The sequence below is a fragment of the Gymnoscopelus braueri genome (assembly GCF_963280865.1).
Source record: "Gymnoscopelus braueri genome assembly, chromosome: 7".
Taxonomy (NCBI): Eukaryota; Metazoa; Chordata; class Actinopteri; order Myctophiformes; family Myctophidae; genus Gymnoscopelus; species Gymnoscopelus braueri.
Window position 1 is genome coordinate 5,593,195 of NC_137608.1, and position 24,362 is coordinate 5,617,556.

The 24,362-nt window shown below is 41.6% G+C and overlaps 3 protein-coding genes across 3 annotated transcripts in view; all 3 read left to right on the forward strand.

Moving 5' to 3' along the window:
• Positions 1-3,684, forward strand: part of LOC308089554 (arrestin domain-containing protein 3-like) — a 40,378-nt gene extending 36,694 nt beyond the window's left edge. Inside the window, exons 6-7 of the mRNA XM_080434343.1 lie at positions 2,781-3,061; positions 3,472-3,684. Coding sequence (XP_080290469.1) covers positions 2,781-3,061; positions 3,472-3,588 — 398 coding nt within the window. The 3' untranslated portion in view covers positions 3,589-3,684. The remainder of the gene's footprint in view (positions 1-2,780; positions 3,062-3,471) is intronic.
• LOC308089557 (arrestin domain-containing protein 3-like) overlaps positions 1-15,098 on the forward strand; it is a 38,345-nt gene extending 23,247 nt beyond the window's left edge. Inside the window, exons 3-6 of the mRNA XM_080434347.1 lie at positions 11,100-11,253; positions 12,824-12,920; positions 13,730-14,010; positions 14,542-15,098. Coding sequence (XP_080290473.1) covers positions 11,179-11,253; positions 12,824-12,920; positions 13,730-14,010; positions 14,542-14,655 — 567 coding nt within the window. The 5' untranslated portion in view covers positions 11,100-11,178 and the 3' untranslated portion in view covers positions 14,656-15,098. The remainder of the gene's footprint in view (positions 1-11,099; positions 11,254-12,823; positions 12,921-13,729; positions 14,011-14,541) is intronic.
• A 575-nt stretch (positions 15,099-15,673) lies between these two features.
• LOC308088296 (arrestin domain-containing protein 3-like) overlaps positions 15,674-24,362 on the forward strand; it is a gene marked incomplete at its 3' end in the record, with an annotated part of 16,351 nt that continues 7,662 nt past the window's right edge. The window contains exons 1-6 of the mRNA XM_080432696.1: positions 15,674-15,739; positions 17,195-17,420; positions 18,021-18,081; positions 18,509-18,680; positions 19,654-19,741; positions 20,684-20,940. Of these exons, the coding sequence (XP_080288822.1) occupies positions 15,704-15,739; positions 17,195-17,420; positions 18,021-18,081; positions 18,509-18,680; positions 19,654-19,741; positions 20,684-20,940 (840 nt within the window). The 5' untranslated portion in view covers positions 15,674-15,703. The remainder of the gene's footprint in view (positions 15,740-17,194; positions 17,421-18,020; positions 18,082-18,508; positions 18,681-19,653; positions 19,742-20,683; positions 20,941-24,362) is intronic.

Below are 24,362 nucleotides of genomic sequence, written 5' to 3' on the forward strand. Positions count from 1 at the left end.
GCTACTCTAAAGGAATGTGGTCCAGTGGCGCTTCCGACAGTAGAAGCCGGCGGAAGCGGTTGGAGGCATCTTTTTGGGGGTAGATAATGTCTGATATTAAACGGTCGGTGAGATAGCAAAACAGGGATGACAGAAGGTGCTATGGGAATGTGTGGTGGGGGGGAATGGCGGTGTGGAGGGGGGGTATTGATTATTGGTGATTGGCGTCATGTAGTGTCAGTAAGCTGGCGGGTGATGTTTGTTGCCAGTATTTTTTTCCCCTTATAGTTTAAGTGAACATTGTCATGAAATAGCTTGGGGATCTTCCAAACGGAGTCAAAATTATCAATGTAGCTGTAACCACAGGCAACACAGAAATTGCGAATCCAGTTGTCAGTGCTGAATAGGCGACTGAATAGTTCAGAGCTGTTATGGAGGGTTGGTATTAAACCTGAGAAAATGCACTTTTTTTTCAGGTTTTCGATTAAGTTGGCTAATGTCTCATAGTCCTTGCGCAAGTTGGCTGATTGGATACCTTTTGATTTTATGTCATTGACTCCCACATGCACAATTACAGTATGGACAGACTGATGACGCTGGAGAATACCTGGGATGTGTGTGACCAAGTCCTTGATTTTTGCACCAGAGTATGAGTATGTGATGCAATCTGGAATGGCTACATGTCTTACTATAGAATCACCCACTAGGATGTATTTTGGGAGCGGAATAAGCAGGGGTTTGGCGGTGGAAATAGTTTCACTGACCGGGGTGGGAGGAGGAGGAGGAGGAGGAGGGGGGTCACTGGTTACTGTGTCGGCCGGAGAGGTGACGTCATGATTTGGAACAGCTGTGTCCATTTGTCCGCTGGACGACGGAGATGGGGCACGCTCGGTCAGGATGGCTATAGGAGAAGACAGCGGTGAACATAGTCGGCTGCGTTTACGTTCTTTTCTCGGGGTCGGCGAGGTGGAAGTACGTTTCCTAGTGGAGTTGGGGTTGGAGCGGAGCTGTTGCTCTTGTGAATGGGTGTCCATAGCAACCCCGGACGCTACTGTTAGCATGTCGCTAACTAGCGGTAGCTTCCTGCTTTGGTTGCCCCTAGCAACCCCGGACGCTCCTGTTAGCATGCTGCTAACTAGCGGTAGCTTCCCGCTAACAACTTGCTCTGCGCTGGTAAGCGGAGAGAAAACGTTGAATAGTGGGAGAGGTGAAAACAGAGGGATAGAAAATCTTTTCCCCTTCTTCACAACCGTTGCCCAGGAGGGAGAGTTGGCCGAAGATGCATCATGGATGTTTCTGCTCGCTCTGCGGGGTTTGGCCGTCTCCAGTTCATTCAGTCTGGAGAGGACCGACGACTTTCTTCGGAGGACATCGGCCAGGAGGTCCTCGATGGTGTGAAGCTGGGACCTCAGGTCGGAGAGCTCGGAGTCCCCTGGGGTGAGTGGAGTCGGCGTCATTCTAAGGAAAAGAGAATAATTGCCAGTACACAGGACTAGGCTAGAAAGTGGATGTTGTTGTTGTTGTTGTTTAGCAAGGGCTAAGTTAGCTGAAGCGTGTAGAGCGGTACATACACACACGGGCACCGTTACGGTGCCCACTGCGGTGATCTGGTGTAGAAATTATTTGATCTGGAGGTGTAGAGGGTATTCTATTGCACAGAACAATACTTACACACAAGGGCTCCAAACGGAGCCCAGTGCGAAGATCCGGCGTAGATCAAGACAAGTCTGTAGTCGTATCAGCAGCAGTCAGGAAACAGCAGCTAAAGGCTAGTGATCGTGGCATTTGATGACGGTGATTGAAGAGTAGATTAAAATAGATGGATGGATCATCCAAAATCTGAAGTTGTTGTATAAAATGTAGGCGTTAAAAACTAGATAAAATGCCATTTAAGACGGAGCCTCTCAACACGGTCGACACGTCTGTCTGTGAGGAGGTGTGTTGTCTCTGTAGGCCGGGCCTTGCCGTTTGACCATTACAGGAGTTCTCAACATCAGGGCCAGGGACCACCATTAGTCCAAATGGCCCACTGATGGTTCTTCTACAAGCAGACACTCATTTAATGTGTATACACGAGTAGCATTGTGGCTAACAACAACATTAGTCGACTAGCTGGTGTGTGTGTGTGTGTGTGTGTGTGTGTGTGTGTGTGTGTGTGTGTGTGTGTGTGTGTGTGAGAGAGAGAAATGGTCAATACAGTGTTACGGTATGTATGTGCATGCATCACAACCATATGAGTAAACAATTATGTAAAAAATAATAAGCTTTTGAGATATTCATTAGGGGTGGTACGATATATCGATATCGCGATATATCGCGATACTTTCTCCCGAGATAACTAATCGATACTGCAGAAAAATATCGATATAATCTTTTTTTTTTTTCTTCTTTTTTTAAGTTTGTGATACGTTGTTTTTCCTACTCTGTATTTGTGTAATGATGATTTTGAACTGTTTGGTGCTATTTTATGTGTTTATGAATTGAATACAAGGACTATCGTGATATATCGTTGGTGAAATTTCATGCAATATATCGTGATATCGCAATATATCGATATTTTCAGATATCGTGATATACCGTTGGTGAAATTTCTTGCAATATATATTGAATATTGTGATATCGCAATATATCGAATATCGTCGAATATCGTGATATATATTGTTATCGTGGGCCTAATATCGTGATATATATCGTATCGTGAGGTACCCATATCGTCCCACCCCTAATATTCATACAGATTTTGATTCAGAAAAGGGTTGAGAAACACTGATGTGTTGTCATTCTCTCTCCCGCTCCGCCAGGAGAGGCCCTGAACGTGACAGTGGAGGTGGTGAACAGCTCTACGCGCAAGGTCAAGCCCAGGTTCGAGCTGAACGGGAGGAAGAGCTACTTCGGCATAGCTTCGGGCCTTTGCACGGTTACAGAGAACAGGAAGTGCCTGACCAAGACCATCCTGAAGGACAAGGACGAGTCCGTGGAGAAGTCCGGCAGGAGAACTGTGTCCAAAACCATGTGTCTCCCGCCGGAACTACCTCCCTCCATCTTGAACTGCAGGATTATCAAGCTTGAGTACAGACTGAAGGTACCTGTCTGTCTGTCTGTGTCTGTCTGTCTGTCTGTGTCTGTCTGTCTGTCTATCTCTCCCAGTAGTTCTCAACCTTTTTAGGCCACGACCCCCCAACATTATCATATTTGAACCAGGGACTCCCCACCCTGACAAGCACTTGGTATTATAGGCATTACATTTAGTTTGACTCGGTTCCACAGATAAATATTGCGAAAATAGCAGATCTATCTCTTTTTTATTTTCTTTCCTTAAATTGGTTGAGAACATCTGTCTGTCTGTCTGTCTGTCTGTCTGTCTGTCTGTCTGTCTGTCTGTCAGATCGATCGTGGTTGGATTGTGTGGAATTTTAATCGATGCAATTAGTTGTATCGTCACACAGCCCTAATTAATGATAATTAATCATTGTACTTAATAATTCCCTTCAGGTTATCCTGGACATAGCGCTCACCAAGAACCCAGAAATTAAACTACCCATCGTTGTCCTCCCAAACCTGGACGACGGTCTTCTTCAAAGGCCCTGGAAGAATCTGAATATGTCTTGATGTAATAATGATTTTTTTTCCTCTTCTGCTTTCTTCTCTACTGGGAGTCCCTGGCAAAAAAAAAATTCAATTCGGGGGGTCCTTGGCACGAAAAAGTTTGAGAAGTACTGATTTAGAAGGCATTTGTAGAATCGGCCTCAGGTCTTAATGGGTTAAAGGGTTAGTTCAGATATTTTGAGTATTTTCTGTAGGAAATACTTACCATTAATGTAGTGGTTGCAAAGGTATTAATTGATTGCCCGAGTCCCTTGGTCAGAGTTATGGTCCGTTTCTGATAAATATGAATGTAGTTCCGGTAGATTAGTAGATTTGGTGGGGGCCGCTCATTAAAAATAAATTAATTAAAAAAACTAGCGTCATTTGTATTGTTGACCTATTTCTACCATGTAGAGCAGGTTTCGTTCAATTTCGACCCCTCTGTCACATGGTACTATTTTTTGTGTCATATATTTTGTGCGTGAGCAGGCTGCCGCGGCGCAGTGATTCTGGACACAAACATTAGTACCATGTGACAGAGGGGTCGAAATTGAACGAAACCTGCTCTATATGGTAGAAATAGGTCAACAATACAAATGACGCTAGTTTTTTAAATTAATTTATTTTTAATGAGCGGCCCCCACCAAATCTACTAATCTACCGGAACTACTTCATATTTATCAGAAACGGACCATAACTCTGACCACGGGACTCGGGCAATCAATTAATACCTTTGCAACCACTACATTAATGGTAAGTATATCCTACAGAAAATACTCAAAAAATCTGAACTAACCCTTTAAGGACTATTTTTTGATAATAATTTAATGACATTCCCAACGCAGGGATGCCAGGTTGAAAGTGGATGAAAGTAATTTATAATTCTGTGCAACATGTTGGACTACCTCCAAACAGACAAGGCCTTATGTTGTGAACTTGTAGATCTGCTATTTTCTAAGAGGTTTGACCCCCAAAACACTTTTGAATACAGCCAGGCCAGAATACTTGCAACAGTGTTCAGTGCTTTTAAATCACGTCTCAAAACAGACTTTTACAGATCTGCCTTTTCTACTTTCTGTTTTGTTTTTACATTGTTATGCTCTTGTATTATGTTTCTGTTTTTATGTTGTCTTTCATGTTTCTTGCACTCTCACATCCTTTTATGCTTTCTCATTATGTTTCGTGCACATTTGCTTCCTTTTATGCTCTCTTACTATGTTTCTCATACTTAAGTTTTTTTATATTTAATGCTGTGTGAAGCTTTTAAAAAGTGTTATACAAATAAAGATTATTAGTAGCAGTAGTTTGTACTGTAAACCCAAGAATGACAATGCACTGTCACTGTCACTGTCACGTGTCTCATATCGTGGACCATAGACCATATTCACACGGCGGCCATATTGCCATTAAGTCAATGAAATGCCACCCCAGTTGCCACCCCAGTTGCCACAGCAACGCAATGTTAAATTCCAGAATGGCCGCCGTGTGAATATGGACTATAGGGTCGTGGTCCCAGTGTCTGGTCTCAGGTTACCAATGGGAACGTGACACCTGTGCTAAGATCACACACACGCACATATTTACCATTACTGTTAAATTAAATGGTCTCGGCTGCAGAAGAATTTTGGCCAATGTGAATGCTGGCCAGCTGGGAGAGGCCATTCGTACTCGGGAACGGTTTAAATGAATCGGACCCAGTCTGAATCCGCCCTATAATCTCCAGCTAATCTTGATCGCAGCGAAACTGTGCACACACACTCCCTGGATGCCAGAGCAGAACCTCTGCCCCCAATTTTTCACATGGGCCTGTAATAGCGCCACCAGGAGGCCGCTTTTTGTAAAACATTTTTTTTACAGTACTCCAACAGATTTTATCCAAACATCACCAAACACAGTATCTCTATAGTCATTAGACAAAACGGGTCTTTCAGATTTTTCATATTCCATCCTGATTGGCTAAGATTGGTTTCCAAAGTTTGCAGGGGTGCTTCGTTTTGAACAAAATGCATCAAATCATGAAAACAGCGTCAGCGTGCGATTTCCATGAAATTTTGCATGCACATTCTCACTAGGCGAAGAAGAAATGCCACTTGAATTTTTTCTAATCAGCCTCATGTGTGGCACTATAACAGGCCGATTCGTGTGGGAATCTGTTTGATGTTTCATATTCCATCCTGATTGGCTAAGATTGACATCTAAAGTTTGCAGGAGTGGCCCATTTTGAACAAAATGCCGCAAATCATGAACGCAGCGTCCGATTGCAGTGAAACTTTGCCCGCACATTCGCACTACGTTGAGGAACAAATGCCACCCTTTTAACATTGCCCTTGTCACGGGGCAGCCGTGCCCTACACACACACACACACACACACACACACACACACACACACACACACACACACACACACACACACACACACACACACAATCAAGGACCTTGCTCACACACCATCAGCTGAGTCAAATGACTAATTGCAATTGTGTTGCTAGTTTCATGTATTTGTACAAATTACATTTTCAAGTAATTTAACACAATGATTGAAAGAGTTTTAAATATGTTTATTTATTGACACTGAAGTTAAATGTTTGTTGATCACCTGTCTCTCCTCTGCAGTGCTTGCAATCTTGTTCATTGGAAGGGGCCAAGCACTGTAGAGGAGGAGGGGTGTTGTCCATGTTTTGCTTATTATATGTATTGTATGTGTTTGGCGCCTGAAATATTTATTGAATGGTATTTATTGGAAATAAGTTAGGAAAGCAGTCGGTAATTGTAGATCAACGCATGGGCCTACTGTAGGTTTGCCTTTGTATGAGATACTTGATGCAATTTAATATCATTGTGCTTGGTTTGTCCCACCTGTTTAAGAGCAGGCATGCTACGGATGAGGAGAGGCTCAGTTTGGCTTGAGGTTAGTCAGAGACAATATCAGAGGAGAACCTTTATATTACTCCTACACATTTTGTCCAATCATAATGCAAATCGATACATATTATCTCTATAGTCAAGTGATCAAGAAGGATCCGTCCAATTTTTCATATTCCATCCTGATTGGCGAATTCCAAGCATTGCTGGCCTACAATAACCTACCTGACCTGGCGGAGACCTCTAGTTTATAATTGTTCTGCTAAGGGGTGGTTTGGAATTCATGTGCTCCTAATACCTATAGTAATGTGTGGGTTTTGTAAGGCTCTGCATTTGGTCTTGGTGTGGGTTTTTAACCAAGTCTGTATGTTAATGAGCCTGTGATGTCATGTCCTATTAAAGCTTGTTCTGCAATCTTGTTTAGTCACCCTGATGAAGACATTGTTGCCACAACGCGCTGTAAGTGTATCTTTTATTCTTGCCATGCATTAGCCAGACTATTAAAGGCTTTTTTCCACAAGAGTGCCGTGGTCCCTTTTTTGCTACTACATTTTGTGACCCATTTGCACCAAAGAGCACCTTGTTGGGGCAGCCAAATGGATGCACTCCTTTCTCTCTATTTTCTACATGGAGATGAGAGGTTTCTGCCCGACAGTGGCGAGATATATATATATATATATATATATATATATATATATATATATATATATATATATATAGGGTCTATTCTATGATAAGATACATAAGATGTGTGTGTACTATCTGCTGTGGTGGAAACAGTACTCAAACATTTTACTTAAGTAAAAGTATCAATACTGCAATCTCGAAATACTCTGTTACAAGTAGTAGTCCCATTTTCAAAATGTACTTGAGTAAAAGTACAAAAGTATCGGCATCAAAATATACTTAAAGTACCAAAAGTAAAAGTACTCATTGTGCAGATTGTCCCATTTCACAAGTTCAAAATGTATACAAAATCTTTTGAAAATAGCCGATCTACCAGCTCACAATGCGTCGCAGCATTGTGAGCTTATCTGCTTTTTTAAATTGTATTATTATTTATTTGCACATTTAAAAACAACAAATTTGTAACAACAGCATAATATTGTGTTTGGAAATTGCCCGAAATGTATATAGGGCTGAAGTGGTTGATGCATGTTTTGTAATAATAATCAAAATCTACAAAGTAACTAGTAACTATAAAGTTTTCATATAATTGTGGCGGAGTAAAAGTATAGTATTTGCCTCTGAGATGTAGTGGAGTAGAAGTAAAAGTACTTAAAACTGGAAATTCTCCAGTAAAATAAAATTACCTCAAAATTGTACTTAAGTACAGTACTTGAGCAAATGTACTTAGTTACTTTCCACCACTGACTATCTGTACTTTGACATCTAAATCTGCATATAGCCTACATACTGAACATCCCACGACTGGTGTGGTTTGGTAAAATCACACCTCATCCACACCCTCTTTTTTTTCTGTCTTTGCTCATTCCTTCACAACAGCTGAAGTTCCACAGAAAGCAGTCGGTTTCTTCAGAGAGCTGATCTGAGTTTGAAGCAGACATGACCATCAGTAAATTCACCATCGAATATGATGCTCTCAACGATCGAAACATCTTCACCAACGGAGATTCAATAACAGGCAAGATTATTGTAGTATTAGCTTTTATTTTCATTTTCATTAGTTTACGACATGGGTTTGCTAGTGTATATATTTTTTTGTAATATGGGGTATTGGTCAGTGGTGGAAAAAAAAGCAGATCTACAAGCTCACAATGCATCACTTCGCAACACATTGTGAGCTTGTAGATAGAATATTTCCGCTATTGTTTAAGATTTGGAAGATAACATATCCACCCAAAATGTTAGGCTCATGTTTGAAATAATTGACAAAAACTAAAAACAAACTAAGGACATTTTATAAACAGTTTCAGTTAAGAAACGTTTTTCTCAAATCTAGTGTCATGATTTTAAGCATCAGTTTGCACGGACCACACAAAAGCAGATGGTCCTTCAGTTATAGGAATCAAAATGAGGAATTCTCTCCACAACGATTTAAAGGGTTGTACAAATATTAATCAATTTAAAAAATGTTAGAAAAATTTAATAATTTGACAATATGAAGATGACGAATAGGATTTGACTTTGGAGTTATCTCTTTTTCTTTTTCTACTAGTTTAATTGTCCCAGTGGTTATCAAAGTGCGGTCCGGGGACCCCCAGAGGGTCCTTGAGGGGTCGTCAGATTGTAATTCATTTGTTGCTTGTTGTTTGTTTGTTTGTTTTTGTTTAAATTAGCATTTTAGTGCAAGTACTGGTTGTATGCGCCCATCACCAAGTATATTTGTTTAAGTTGAATAGGGGGCAGGTATTATACGAATATTTTTCTTCTTCCTGCTCCTTTTCGCCCATGGGTGTATTAGATTAAATTAATCATTATCCTTTGATAGGAATTGTATCGTACTGTGATACACTACCATGTGTGAAATACAAGTTGTATTGACCTCTAATAACAGGCAGAGTCATCGTGGTGACGAAGGGTCAAACCAAGGTCCAGTCGCTGACCTTCACCGCCAAGGGCAAAGCATCAGTGTTGTGGGCTGAGCCGTGTGGAGAGAACAACGTTGTGGCTTACGAAGACAAAGAGAAGTATTACAATGTGGAGCACTCCATGCTGGCAGGTAAAAGATACTTCATTTTCAGGAATTATAGCTCATTGGTTCTCAAACGTTTTATTTCAATTAAATTATTTTGGTATGCATTAGGCTGTACCCCCATAACTCTGAGAGTCCCATCTTCCACAATTGTACAAATGGAACCAAATCTCTACGCTCTGTACGCTCTTGAGTTACGGGGGTCTGTGGCCAAATGCATACCAAACTTGTACGCTTTGCACACTCTATGTATGGATGGATGGATGTATGGTATGCACTTTATGGGGGATATATATATATATATATAGGATAAAGGCTTACAAATATGTTATCACCTGATTTGCCTAAAGAAGGAATATGATATTGGCTGGTTGAAATGACTGCTGAGGTGCACTCGAAGGCTTGCAGCAGGCAGAGGCCAGGTGGTTTTGCACTTCCTGTATGTGAGCTGCACCCACAGCCTGTATTTATGACCACAGCCTGTATTTACTGATCTCACTGATCAGTGAGATCAGAGAATATCCAAGACTTGATAGATTTAACCGCACAAGCGTGAATCATTTGATTTTGTCATTGATTTAACCGGATGTTATTAATGATTTAATTTACTCATATATAATTGCTGATAATATGCAGTGTAATTGTATGTACTGAATTATGCCCAGGTATGAGTCACATCTATGGGGAAATTTAACCTCTATGTATGATTGGTTTCCAATAGGACAGAGTAGGCTAACCATACATGAGGAAAATTATAACAAATAATTGGATGACCTATCGTTCTATTGTTAGCTTAGTAAATTCTAAGCCCCTTGAGTTATTTAGAAACTGTAATATGTCAAAATAAGACGTTCAGGAAGAATATATGATTTATCTGATATATTTAATAGATTTTCCCCAGAAAGATACTAGCAGTTATCAGTGGGGTCTATTACACAGTTATTTTGGATCATTTTTGCAAATGTGTGCGCTTGCACACCTTTGTGTGCTGTCATGACCTGGCAAATGAGAAGAATATAAAATGCTAATTTCTGTTGTCATCGATGGTCAAAGACTTAAAACATTTAAATCTTAACTCAATGTGTATAGTTATGCAGTTGCACCTCAGATAAAGCATATAGCAAAGAGACATTTTCAGGCCAAGTGTAACTGAAACTATAAACCTCTCTGTTCAGGAAACACTCACAGAAAAGCTCAGTTCTATTTATAGAAACAATTTCTGCTTCACTTACTCTCACCAATTTTCCGGAGTTCATACCCAAAAGGTCAGTTTTCCTCTCGTAGAAAAGGGGCTTTATTTCACACTTAAGCTATTACCGGCTCTAAGCAATAGTATCAACTATAGAAAACAAAATAAACAACACATCATTTCTGGTATTACAGAAAACAGACCCCCAAGCTTTATCTCAAATGCATCAATCTAATGTGCCCGGCACAGTCATAGAAAAACATTTCCCCAGAAAATTATTTAACCAAGAGACAGGCTTGCTTAGAATTATTGGTAAGCAGTATAATTATCACAGAAGATAATGTGACAGAGCAATTGGTAATGCTAGAAACTGACAGAATTATCTGTTTATTTGAAGAAAGGATCTACTGCTAGACTGTTGGGTTACAAAGGTCATGTTCTATGGTGCACAAACCTGTTACGTTTCTTCCAGAACCTGGCAACTCGTGTTGCCAGAATCTGGAAACAAGCAACCAGTGTTAAATCGTTCGCCATTGACGGCAGCCTCGCAGATAGTTTCAACGCATGTTTGACTATCATGAGACTCTACTATCAATACTAGTAGAGAAAAAAACAACTTTGCGTCGGTTATAATAGACGAATTTCCCTTACCCACGCGCTCCCATTATGACAACGGAGGGGGTTTAAAAAATGACGACAGGGGAATATATGGAAAAAAAGAACGCCACTTTTCACGTCGCTAGGTGAGTAACGAGACATCAAAGATAACACTTAATTTGTCCGGAATTCTCCTTTAACGCGGTAAACCCCGGTTTACCATGCTACAGGAGTCTGCCATCCACCTTCAAGAGCAACTGGTGCAATTGCAAGGTGGTTCATTCCCTGGAGGCCCAGCTGAGCAGATCCATGAGGTTTTCAAGCAACGCCAAAACAAAGTTCACCTTTGTCTCCAAAGCAGACATGACCCTGCCTGGACTCATGGTCAGTGTTGGGGAAGTTACTTTCTAATACATATGACATATTTTGTCTCTGCCGTGTCGGGTGAAAACCTCACATGTCCAAAACTGTTACTTTTCAGGATTCAAATTCAAAAGCATCAAAAGTAGCAAATCCACAAGCTCGAAACGCGACGCTTCGCGTTCTGATGCTTTTGAGTCACACTGTATTTGTAGTATGATCAAGTAGGGCGTTAATTTACAGGAAAAAAAACACAAAAAGTTAGAATTTGGAGAATATTATTGTCTTAGCTGATCTAACAGTATCCCAGATTCTCGATATACAAAATGTTGCTGAGGTGACTGAATTTATATAGCGCTTTTATCCAAAGCGCTTTACATAGATTGTGCAAATATCATACACTGATGGCGAAGGAAACCATGCAAGGCACCAACCTGCTCATCAGAAGCAATTAGTGGTCCAGCGTTTTGCTCAAGGACACTTCAACACTAACTCTCGGAAGCTGGGATCTAACTGGGAACCTTGTGGTTCCCATCCGGCCGCTCTACTGGCCACTCTACCCCTGAGCCACTGCCGCTCCTAAGTATATCCCTTCCATTGTGTTAGAGTAATTTTTTACCCCTTTTCAAGTTTAAATAGGTAAAAAGTACCCTTTACATTTGTGTGCATACTGTAACAGCTGGGAAAAAAAGTGCCCACTAAAATGCATTTATATGTACATACTTAAATAGGCAATTTTACATCGAGGTGCCCAGATGTCCCTATTGTATCCTGTATTCCTAGTAAGCATTGACACCTATCTATTTGCTATTAAACATGCAAGAGAATGATCAGATTGATCAGATTTAGAACAAGATGTTCCATACCATATATATCGGGAGATGATTGGGGTAGTCACCTGTGTGACATTGGCACTGCTTCTGGGGTGTTCTGTGTTTCTGACGAGACTGTTTGCTCTTGTTTTGGGCATTCTGTTTGATCAGACAGACCACCATGTATTGCGCCGCTAACGCATTACCTTTAGCGTGCGTTTTCTCTTCAGTTCTGGAGATGTGGTGGAGTTAGTAGGCTTACTAAGCTATCATCGGTCTAAATACCCAGGCGCAGCGCTGGTATTTGTGGGTTTCCATACCAAAACGCTCGCCCCGGGGCAAATCCGGCGGTATTCACCTGGTATTCCTAATTATAATAGTAATAATTCCTCTGCACTGTAGATAGGCCTTTCTACTAATTAGAAGTAAATTCAAACAAGAAAAATCCTTCAGGATCCCGGGAACCGAAGCCAATTCCCGGGATCCCGGTATTAAACCCTAATATACAGTATGTAAATATCTTAGAATTTCCCTTTTTTTTTCTCTCTCTCTTTTTCTCCTTGCGCTCCCTGCCCCCCCCCCCCCCCCTTCTTTTCTTTTCTCTTTTTCTGAAAATAACAAAAATGATGAGCTTGCACAAACATTTTACACACTTTACACCTGTAAACCTGTGATGTGACAATGACGTTGATTCTAATTCTGAGGAGGTGACTGATTCTGAGATTACTACTGTTTCATTTCAGGAGGTGACAATAATACTGCAGAGTGTCATGTCATTTCAGGAGCCGCAGTATGGCAGTAAGGTCAGAAACGTTGCCTTCTTTGCATCTGGAAATGTGTCTATGAACGTGTTCACTGAGAAGATGGGATACCTGCAAGGTAAGGTTGCAACATGTGTGCAGACGGACAGACAGACAGACAGACAGACAGACAGACAGCAATTAGAACTATTGGTAATGAACATTATTATTATTAGTCCTATAGACTATAGACTACATTCCAACCCAACTCTTCACTATAGGCTATAGTGAAGAGTGGGGTTAAAATGTGATTCTTTGGCGCCCTCTGGCGTCCTAGTAAAAGGAAAAGCAGCAGACAGATGTCAGTGGTTCTCAACATCAGGTCCAGGGACCACCATTGCTCCAAATGGCCCACTGATGTTTTTTCTACAAGCAAACACTCATTTAATGTGTGTACACGAGTAGCATTGTGGCTAAGGACAACATTAGTCGACTAGCTGTTTTCCTCTTATTACCACAAGGTGGGAGCAAAGTCTATATTTTGGTTGTTTTGCAAAATGGAGCTTTAGAATTAAATGCTGTTGTCATAATGTACTGTAGGTCGTCTGTGGTGATGTAATAGTAGTTATTATTGAATGCCTGTTATTATAAATATCTGCATTCATTGTTAATGAAGTTCTTGATCTTTATGTGTTTTATCCGGTGTGTGTGTGTGTGTGTGTGTGTGTGTGTGTGTGTGTGTGTGTGTGTGTGTGTGTGTGTGTGTGTGTGTGTGTGTGTGTGTGTGTGTGTGAGAGAGAAAGAAATGGTCAATACAGTGTTACAGTATGTATGTGCATACATCACAACCATATGAGTAAATAATTATGTACAAAATACTACACAGATTTTGATCCAGAAAAGGTTTGAGAAACACTGATGTGTTGTCATTCTCTCCCACTCCGACAGGAGAGGCCCTGAACGTGACAGTGGAGGTGGTGAACAGCTCTACGCGCAAGGCCAAGCCCAGGTTCAAGCTGTACGAGATGCAGAGCTACTTCGGCAAAGCTTCAGGCTTTTTCACGGTTACAGAGAACAGGCGGTGCCTAACCAAGACCATCCTGAAGGACAAAGACAAGTCTGTGGAGAAGTCCAGCAGGCGAACCGTGTCCAAAACCATCTGCCTCCCACCGGAACTGCCTCCCTCCATCTTGAACTGCAGGATTATCAAGCTTGAGTACAGACTGAAGGTACATATATTTGTCTGTCTGTCTGTCTGTCTGTCTCTCCCAGTAGTTCTCAACCGTTTTAGGCCACAACCCCCCAAAATTATCATATTTGAACCAGGGACCCCCCGCCCTGACAAGCACTTTTTTATGTTGCCTCGCTCTTTCTTTTATTATTTGCCAATTTGGCCAATGTTTCACCAATTTGTATAGTATAGTTTGTTGATTACTTTTGATGCAGCAATGCTCTTTTTTTAATTGTATTTCATTAAATTGTCACCTCACTGTCATCTGGGGACCCCCCAAACATCTTTTGTCTGTCCCGATCAATCAGATCTTGAGTTAGAGCTCCAATGAAGTTTCAGGGGTTTACAATTGATTCTTTGCGTTGCAAAACAATTATTTTTTTACATCGATTACAAGTCACCACTAGAAGTAGTAGTTGCTGTTTACATATTGATAGTGGTTGGATTGTGTGGAATTTAAATTGATGCAATTAGTTGTATCGTCACACACCCCTAATTAATAATAATTAATAATTGTAATTAATATTAGGTTAGGCTTGACATAGCGCACACCAAGAGCCCAGAAATTGAACTACCCATCGTTGTCCTCCCAAACCTGGACAACTGGGCTTCTCCAAAGGCCCCGGAAGCATACAAGCACTGATGGAAAGTAACTGAGTACATGCACACCAGAACTGCCCTTAAGGACTATTTTTGACAATGATATAATGACATGCCCAGAACAGGGATGCCAGGTTGAAAGTGGATGAAAGTCATTTATGATTCTGTGCAACATCAGACAAGGCCTCGTCTTGTGAACTTGTAGATCTGCTATTTTCTTAAAGGTTTGACCGCAGCCAGGCCAGAATACTTGCAACAGTGTTCAGTGTTTCCTTTTAAATCACGTCTCAAAACACACTTTTACAGATCTGCCTTTTCTACTCCGTTTTGTTTTTACATTGTCATGCTCTTGTATTACGTTTCTCACTCAGTTTGTATGTTTTTCATGTTTCTTGCACTCTCACATCCCTTTATGCTTTCTCATTATGTTTCGTGCACATTTGTTATGTTTATTGTACTATTTTTTTTTTATATTTAATGCTGTGTGAAGCGCTTTTAAAAGGTGTTATACAAATAAAGATTATTATTATAATAATTATTATTATTATGTTATTTTTTTCCCTTTCCTGAAAAGTCACAGTTTTGGACAGCGAAAAGGTTTCCACCCGACAGCGACAATAGTAGCAGTAGTTTGTGCTGTAAACCCAAGAATGACAATGCACTTAAACGCGTCTCATATCGTGGACCATAGGGTCATGGTCCCAGTGTCTGGTAACCGTCTGCTCTCGGGTTACCAATGGGAACGCGACACCTGTGCTAAGATCACACACACACACACACACACACACACACACACACACACACACACACACACACACACACACACACACACACACACACACACACACACACACACAGGTCCAGAGCATGCCATCCTCATCTGCATCTCGGTTCATTCCAGTACAAACGGACCAAAGGAAGGAACCTATACTGGATGCATTTGAACCCACATCTCTCACACTGAATGGTTTCATTTGGAACCGTTGGGGATCTTAAACGCTGCAGGTTTTCAGTCAAAAGTCCTTGTGTGACAACTGAACTACCCCGTACAGAACTCTATACAGAGTAAGAGCGTTCTGCATTGGTTCATCATGACAGTGAAGCATTTCTCGGTGGAGTACGACAAGGTAGGGCTGCTGCATTATCGATTATGTTGTAGCGATTTAGTGATTGTTCTATAGATTACTTGTTTGATCAATCGAGAAGGGCATTTTCTATATTGTTGCTGTCAGGCAGAAACCTTATCTCCATATTCTAACTTTTGGTGTTTTCTTTTTAATTAACGCCCTACTTGTTCATACTGCAGCGTCACACACAAGCACCAGAAGTAGCAGATCAGCAAGCTCGGACGCGTTTTGAGCTTGTAGATATGCTACTTTTGCTACTTTTGAATTTTAATCCTAAAAAGTAACAGTTTTGGACATGTGAGGTTTCCACCCGACAGAGACGATATACAGTATAAATACATATCAACAAATCCATTAACTTAACCACTTAAACCCTCTATTCTTAGTGAAATGGACCTGGTACCTCCCAAATGTAGCTCAATCATGGGAAAATGTGCATACTATTCTGCCACCATAATGTGGAATGCCCTGACACCATCCATTAAACAATGTGAATCACTGGTTCTTTCAAAACTGTCCTGAAAAAAAAAACATCTCTTAGAAAACTACAAGTGGAGATAGATATTAAATTCCCTAGAAATGACTCTATACCGATTTTCCTTTTTCTCCTCTGTAAATATAGCTATTTGTTGATGACATATATTAATGTGTTAATATTCTATTCTCTGCTGAATTGAATACATGTACTGTACTGTAGGTCCACAATGGAAACAAGTCCCCAGGACTTTTTTTTGTGTTATCCTTTTTAGTATCCTTTAGTGTTTTACTGTACTTCGGTGCTGTTTAAATTTTCGACTAATAAAGTATTCAATCAATCAATCAAGCAACTGTACTTGGACCACTTTTTTCCATCTGCACCAAATGTCTTCGCCCCCAAAAAAAGCCGAACTACGAGCTGACAACGTGTCGCAACGTGACACGTGAGCTTGTAGATCTGCTATTTTTGGCTAATTTTTGGCTTTGGCTAATTGGCTATTTTTGGCTAATGTTTCCCCCCAGGATATGGATGCTGGGGTTCAAGTGACGTCATGATATACTTCGTCCCATAACGCTGCTGTGCAAAATGTGTGAAAACAGCCGATATACAGGTTTACAACGCCTAGCATTGTGTCGCATTGTGAGTTTGTAGATCGGCCATTTTCTCTTTCTTTTTTCAATTAAATTGGTTTGATTATCAATCTTATTATTTCATTAAATCATCGACTGTTTCTTTTAACCACTTAAACCCCAGCATCCGTATTGTGGGGAAAGGTTTCGCAGAAAATAGATCGACAAGCTTTTAGATCGGCTATTTTCAGCAAAAGCTTTCCCCACAAAAGAAAACAGAAAAGGCACCAGTATAGAGCCCTGAGGGACTCCGGTCAACCATATGGGGTTTAAAGTAGTTTAAAGTGGTTAAATAATGGATGAAATGTATTGGTTGTATTGACTGTTGAACCTCTCTGTGACAACAAGGTGAATGACAGAGGGACGTTCTCTCCCGGGGACCGCCTCTCCGGAAAGGTCGTCGTGGTCACCGGCAAGGAGGTCAAAGTTCAGTGTTTGTTGGTCAAAGCCAAAGGAAAGGTGGAGGTGAAGTGGCCGTCACCAGAGGGGGCGCCGCCCCCCGCCGCCCACAACCACGTGAAGAAGAGATACTTCTACTTTGAACACATTCTGCTCCAAGATAAAAAAGGAGACGGTAATTGTCAGTGATTGTGGAAAGTAACTTTAAAGTAAATTTACTCAAGTACTTAAATTTAGGCATTTAGCAAGTGAGACTTATTGTAAGTCCAAAGCGACTTAAAATAAGCAATGTAATTACATACATACAGTAGAATGCAGATTAACAGTGCAGCGCCTCACTAAACTATAGGGTCACAGACTAACCAAGAACCTAGTAGCCTGGTAAACACCCCCTCCCTCCGGAAATCTCATGCATTGCATTGCATTTGGTTTCAGGAAGGAGGGTCTGGGATTGCTCACAGAGTAAAGCTGCCCGAACCGCTGCGCATACGAACCAATCAGCGGCTGCTAGGGGCGGGATCATCCAATCACCTGCCTAGTATCTTGAAAAAATGAAACTCCGTCTGTCATCGATTCTGCGCCCGAAGTCTCAGATGCAAGTACGCTGTGAAACAAAATGTGTGTCGCAAGCTTCTTCCATTTGACGGAGTGAGGTTAAGAACCTAGCATCAGTCTAAACAATATACTATCAAAATAATAATCATACTTACTTGTTATTGAGTAAAATTTGTAGGTACTTTTGCTTTACTTGAGCTTTTTTCTTTTTTTCTTCAAGGTTCTGTAATCATCGGCCCGGGGAAAAGTGTGTTTTCATTCACCTTTGAAATTCCAGAGAGGTGTGAGTTGTTCCTCTGTATACAGCAGTGGTCCTCAAACTCTTCAGGGCCCCAAAATAATCCTAGTTGAACTGGGGACCCCCCACCCTGACAAGCACTCGGTTCTTAGGTAATATTTGATAATGTGGCCAATGTTTGACAATTCTTAAGTCCTTAAATTGTAACTTTAGAAATGTGCAGATAACCTGTATACACTTACTGTATGTTGTTTTGTTTACTGTTGAGTGAGAAAACAATGCTGCACATTAAGCTAATCATCTGGGGACCCCCCAAAATCATTTGGAGACCCCCTGGGGGTCCCGAACCACAGTTTGAGAACCACTGGTATACAGCACACAGTTTTATTGTCATTTCCATTAATGCTTTCACAGTCCAAAACCATTGACTGGTAAAATATTGTGTTATGTGGATGTGTTCTCGCTCACAGAGACATGCCCTCCTCTTACGAGGGTAAATGGGGCAGGATTGCGTACAGCCTGCGAGCCAAGATGACCCAGTCCATTTGGTTGGTGCACAAAGCCAAGACACACTTCCCCTTCTTAACAAAGGCAGAGTTTCCCTTCGTGTCCAAGTCGGAAATGATCATCATAGGATTGAAGGTATGCTTTGTTTCCCTCTCCCCCCAACAGCACGTTTATTGAACATTTCAAATTGCAATTACAATCAGGTCTTTAGCACTATCAGATAACAATCAGCTCCCCTAAGAAAAAAAAATACGTACAATACCATCAGCACGTTAAAAACAAGTTGCAATTATCCCCCCCCCCTACGTGTGCACAAACTTATGGTTATATCCGCTCTAGACCGGATCAGAAAACCGAAAAAGGAGTTGATCCGGGTTGGGAAGCAGTGTTCCAATCATTTGGTTCAATTAAATTACATTTTATTAAAGTAGTGTCAAATCACAACAAGTTGTCTCAAGACACTTTACATGTAGAGCAGAGACCCGACAGTCCCACCCTGACCAAGCAATTTTGCGACAGTGGCAACGAAAAACTCCCGCTTAACTGGAAGAAACGCCAGGCAGACCCAGGCTCTAGGGTGGGGGCCTTCTGCCTCGACCGTGTCGGGGGAGAAAGAAGAGAGAGAGAGAGAGAGAGAGAGAGAGAGAGAGAGAGAGAGAGAGAGAGAGAGAGAGAGAGAGAGAGAGAGAGAGAGAGCGAGGGAGGGAGAGACAGAGGAGAGACAGAGAGAGAGATAAGTAATAGCAATAACAATAATAGCAATTATAATAGTGTAAGATAGTATATAATAATATAATATAGTACAACAATAATGTTATATAGTATATATTGTATAATATAAGAATGTTGAGATAATATACAGTAGGGCTATAGTGGTATAGTATAATATAGTAGCAATCCACAGTCGTGCTCCATGGAGAGTCACACTCCGCAGTCACACTCTTGATCTGCAGCTGGGGGTCCGTAATAGCAGTCCATGGAACTGCGAAGTGGGAGACACAGAAAACCTCCGGGGAGCGGGTCCCCGGATGTGGAATCAGTGGCAGGCCTTACTCAATTATCACTGAGAGATTTGATGTGCTGACAGCTTGCATCATGTCTCCTGTAGGAACCGCAGTACGGAACCAGGATCTCATTCTATGGATGTGGGAAAGTCACTCTGAACGTCACCTCTGAGAGGATGGGCTTAACACAAGGTAGGCCTATGTCAACTATACGGACACGTATTGCTGCCATGACAGGACAATAAATATCACGTAATATCACTATAACACTGTTGCTGTAGGGCAGAAACCTCTTATCTCCATATTGTAACATTGTGTGTTTTTGTCTTCATTGAATGCCCTACTTGATCATACCGCGTCACACAAAAATATACAGATCTGCAAGCTCGAAACGCGGCGCGAAGTGACACGCCGTGAGCTTGTAGATCTACTACTTTTGCTATTTTGGAAAGTAACATTTTTGGACATACTGTATGAGGTTTCCACCCGACAGAGACGACATGATACATTTCTTTCTCTTTTTAGTATTCTTTATTCACCGAAAATAGCAGATCTCCGAGCTTGACACGTTTAAACGTGACGCGCTGTGAGCTTGTAGATCTGCTAATTCTTACCGAATGGGGTTCATATGGTTTTAATAACTATGCTGCTACTAGAACCAGAACTAAACGTGGAGAAGCAGAATTCAGTTTTTATGCACCACACATCTGGAACAAACTCCCAGAAAACAGCAGGTCTGCTGCCATTCTCAGTTTGTTTAGATCACAACCAAAGACCTTTCTGTTTGCGGGCTTTTATGGATATTTCTTTATTATTATTATTATTCTTTATTACTATGCTGCTATTTTACTGTCTTATTTTTCTCTTTTACTTACGTCTTTAGTTTTTATAGAATTCAAATGTCCTTCAATTTATATTGTGTTTACTAAGAAGATACTGTAGGTGTTTAACTTATTTTTTTTGCTTTTTACTGAATTCTTTACATTTTTATTCTTTAATTTTGCTTAATGTTTTATGTAATCACAGTGAATCGCCTTGTTGAAATGTAGAATAGAATTAAAAATGGACATACTCAAGTAAAGTAAAAGTACCTCAAAAAGTAAAGTTTTGGTATTTGGTTCCGTTGCTAAAAAGGTGAGTCCATGGAGGTGACGGCGGAGGTCCTGAACGAGTCCACGTCCGCTGTGACTCCCACGTTCCACCTGTGTGAGAAGCAGACCTTTGTGGCGGGCTCGGAGAGGACGGTCCACGCCGACGGCGTCCTGTTCGCGACGGGGGACAGCGTCCCCGCGGCCAGCAGCCTCACCGTGTCCAGGGTCCTCAGCGCTCCTCCCACAATGCATCCCACCTTCTTCAACTGCTCCATGATGAAGCTGGAGTATAGGCTGAAGGTATATACAGCACTGGTTCTCAGACTTTTTCTCAGGACTCCCGAATTGATTTGTATTTGGCCCGCCGGACCGCCTCATCTGAAAAGGTTTTGTGCCAGGGACCCCCAGAAGAGAAGATTTGTGTTAAAAAATTTCAACATTATAAAACATTTTCCAATACTTTCAAGATTTTGTTTTTTAAATGTTCAAAAATAGCAGATGTGTGAGCTTGTATATCTGTTATTTTTTAACAGCCAACCTATACTATAAAGTGGATTTATAGTATAGGATATGGATAAAGTGGTTAAAATTTGTGTGACGCTATATTAACAAAGTAATAGATGGGTTTTGTTCCTTTTTGGCTCTATGTAAATACAATACATAGCCTAAAGTGTGCTACTGTTTTTCTCTTTCCATATGACGTTTGATGATGTTTACACTTCTTGCTTCTTGACCCGCAGGAACGCACACGCACATGCACACGCACACACACACACACACACACACACACACGCACACGCACACGCACAGAGAGAGAGTATCAGGTTACAGTCCAACTAGTTCTGTCATTGGTTCGGTTCTCTGCTTTGCATGACGCTACACTACAGAAGTGTAAACATGGACTCGTGCACGTCCATGTTTACACTCTCTGAGTTAAACTGACACTCAGGCCTTTGCAGTGATAGTATGAGAGAAAGACGGACGTTTTAAGCAACCCATCGATATATCAGCCAAAATGGACGGAAAGGAAACTTGCTTTTCACATCTAGCTACAGCAGTGATTCTCAAAGTGGGGTCCGGGGACCGCTAGGGCTCCTTGGGGGGGGGGTTCCAGGGGGTTCCCAGCAAAAAAACTAATGTAGCGTTAGACACCACTTTTTCCATATATATATATTTTATCGGGGCGGCCATAGCTGAGTGGTTAGTGAGCCCGCCTAGGGAGTCAAAGGCCCTGGTTGCCCCAGGTACGATTCCAGGCCAGGCCAGCATATGTGTCGATGAAATGAAATTTGTCCCTGAGCAAGACTCTTAACCCCTAATTGCTCACAGGCCCTCATTGGAAACAAGCCCGCAAGGACTTTCATGGACGTCCTGTTAAAAGGAATTATCCTTATACGCTGGCTATTTATGGAGATAACAAGCTCACACAGCTTGGACATCTGCTATTTTTGAACATTTATTTTTAAAATCTTGAAAGTATTTTTTTATCATTTTGAATTTGATTTAACACAAAACTTCTCGTCCCTGGCCCTGGCCCTGGTGTGTGTGTGTGTGTGCGTGTGCGTGTGCGTGTGCGTGTGCGTGTGCGTGTGCGTGTGTGTGTGTGTGCGTGTGTGTGTGTGTTTGCAGGTCACACTACATGTGCCACACGGGCGAGATGTCGAGGTCAGACTCCCGCTGGTCATCCTCCGGGGTCATCAGAGCCCACCTGAACACAAACAAAAGAAATTAAAATGGCTGAAATAAAAACATTTCTGCTGCAATCTGTGTGTTCTGTGTTAACCTGCAGGATTCATTTCACCATGGCCAACAACACAGAATATGGCTGTCGATGTCCAACCGATAACATTAAAATTCTGACTCTCAAAGCGTAAAAAAAAAAAGGTTAAATCTTTACAGTCTCTGCTTTAACTCAACAAAATTGGGAAAGCATCTGTGTCATTTTGGATTTTAGCTATATCGTCTCTGTCGGGTGGAAACCAAAACTTCAGGATTCAAATTCAAAAGCAGCAGACCTACAAGCTCGAAACGCGGCGCGATGCTTTTGTGTGACGCTGTAGTATGATCAAGTAGGGCGTTGATTTACGAAAAAACTCAAAAAGTAAAAATACGGAGATAAGAGGTTTCTGCCTGACAGCAACGATATGGTTATACTGATAACCATATGGTGGAGTGTACAGCTGTTCCAGTGCTGAGTGTGGAGTGGAAACCATCCCATAATGCTCTTCTTTACTACAAAGTCCTAGAAAATAACTGACTGGTAAAACGTATATTTATTTTATTCTTCGAGTTCCATCAGTCATGGCTGACAGTTCCCACCTGATGTTGTGTGGAAGTTCAGACTGCTCCAGATTGTACTGAATAAGTGCTAGTTTGCATAATGTCTTCAGACTAGGACTCAAGTCTAAGATATAAAGGTCATCACTGTAGATGGATACGATCTCCCACCATGCAACAGCAGCCATCAATCATCCTTAACGGGCCTTCCCGCTTGGGCTTCAGCTCCTTCCAGGAGAAGGTCTCTGCATTGAATTTCCACAGATCATCATTGATATGATCACCAATGTTATTCTTACCACCAAATATGTACAGCTCTCCATTGTAGGTAAAGGCTGAATGACTCCAGCGTCTTTTTGGAAGAAGCTGTGCAGAAGGTGTGTTCAGCCAGCAGTCGGTCTCTGTGTCAAACACTCTGATGCTGATTTGGTTCCTCGTCTCCCCGTCGCCCCCACATACAAACATCTTTGTCCCGATGTTGGTGGCAGTGTGACGTGATGAAGCAGGTGGTGGAGTGTCTCCGGTGTTAATTAAAGACCAGACCATTGTGGTGGTGTCCAACTTGTACATGTCATTAATCCATCCAGTCGGAAAGTTGTATCCTCCATGAATATACATGACCTTCCCCAAGACACAAGCTGAGTGGCCGTCCCTCCTCTCTGGAACAGTACCAGAAATCCTCAGCTTGAACCATGTGTGGGCGTTGACATCAAATGCATAAAGCACGTTGTTGCAAGACTCATAACTTATATTCCGTCCCCCCCAGATGTAGATGGTATTTTCTATCAGCACAGCAGTGTGCTACTCACGCTCGCAGGGAACTTCAAGGGGGCGTTCTCCTCTTCTAGTTGTCACAGGGGGAAACGTCCTCCATCTCAGAGACACTGTGTTGCAGACGTACACATTGATGGGATCCTCCTCCTGAGGTTCACTAGAGTAACCTCCAAATGAGTACACCTTGTACCCCACTGTCACTGCAGCAAAAGATCCATCATTTGGTGCTCCTCTCCGATTAACTGTCCAGTGCAACATCTGACACACCAGCAACACACTGAATAAGAACTGATTCTTAGTGTCTTCCTCTGTAAAATAATGGAGTTCGATTACGTGCGCCACCATTTATATCGGATGCCAGTCTATACGGTCTGTCATCTATGACGTCAGTACTGTGACATCATAGATATACATATATGGGCAACGTTTCAGCCCTTACAGGGCATTACAACCTATGATTAAGATACAATCATAGGAAGAGTAACATCATAAAAAGAAACAATTATTAATTAAATTATAAAAACGTAGAAACCCTATACACAAAAAAATCACACCCAGTGTGAAGTGAGTGGTGCCTTTGATGAGTTAATTTCATCAAGCTATATGGACTAGAGGAACAATGTTAAATCCCTGTCCATTCATTTCTAGGCTGCTAAACAGGCACACAGAGG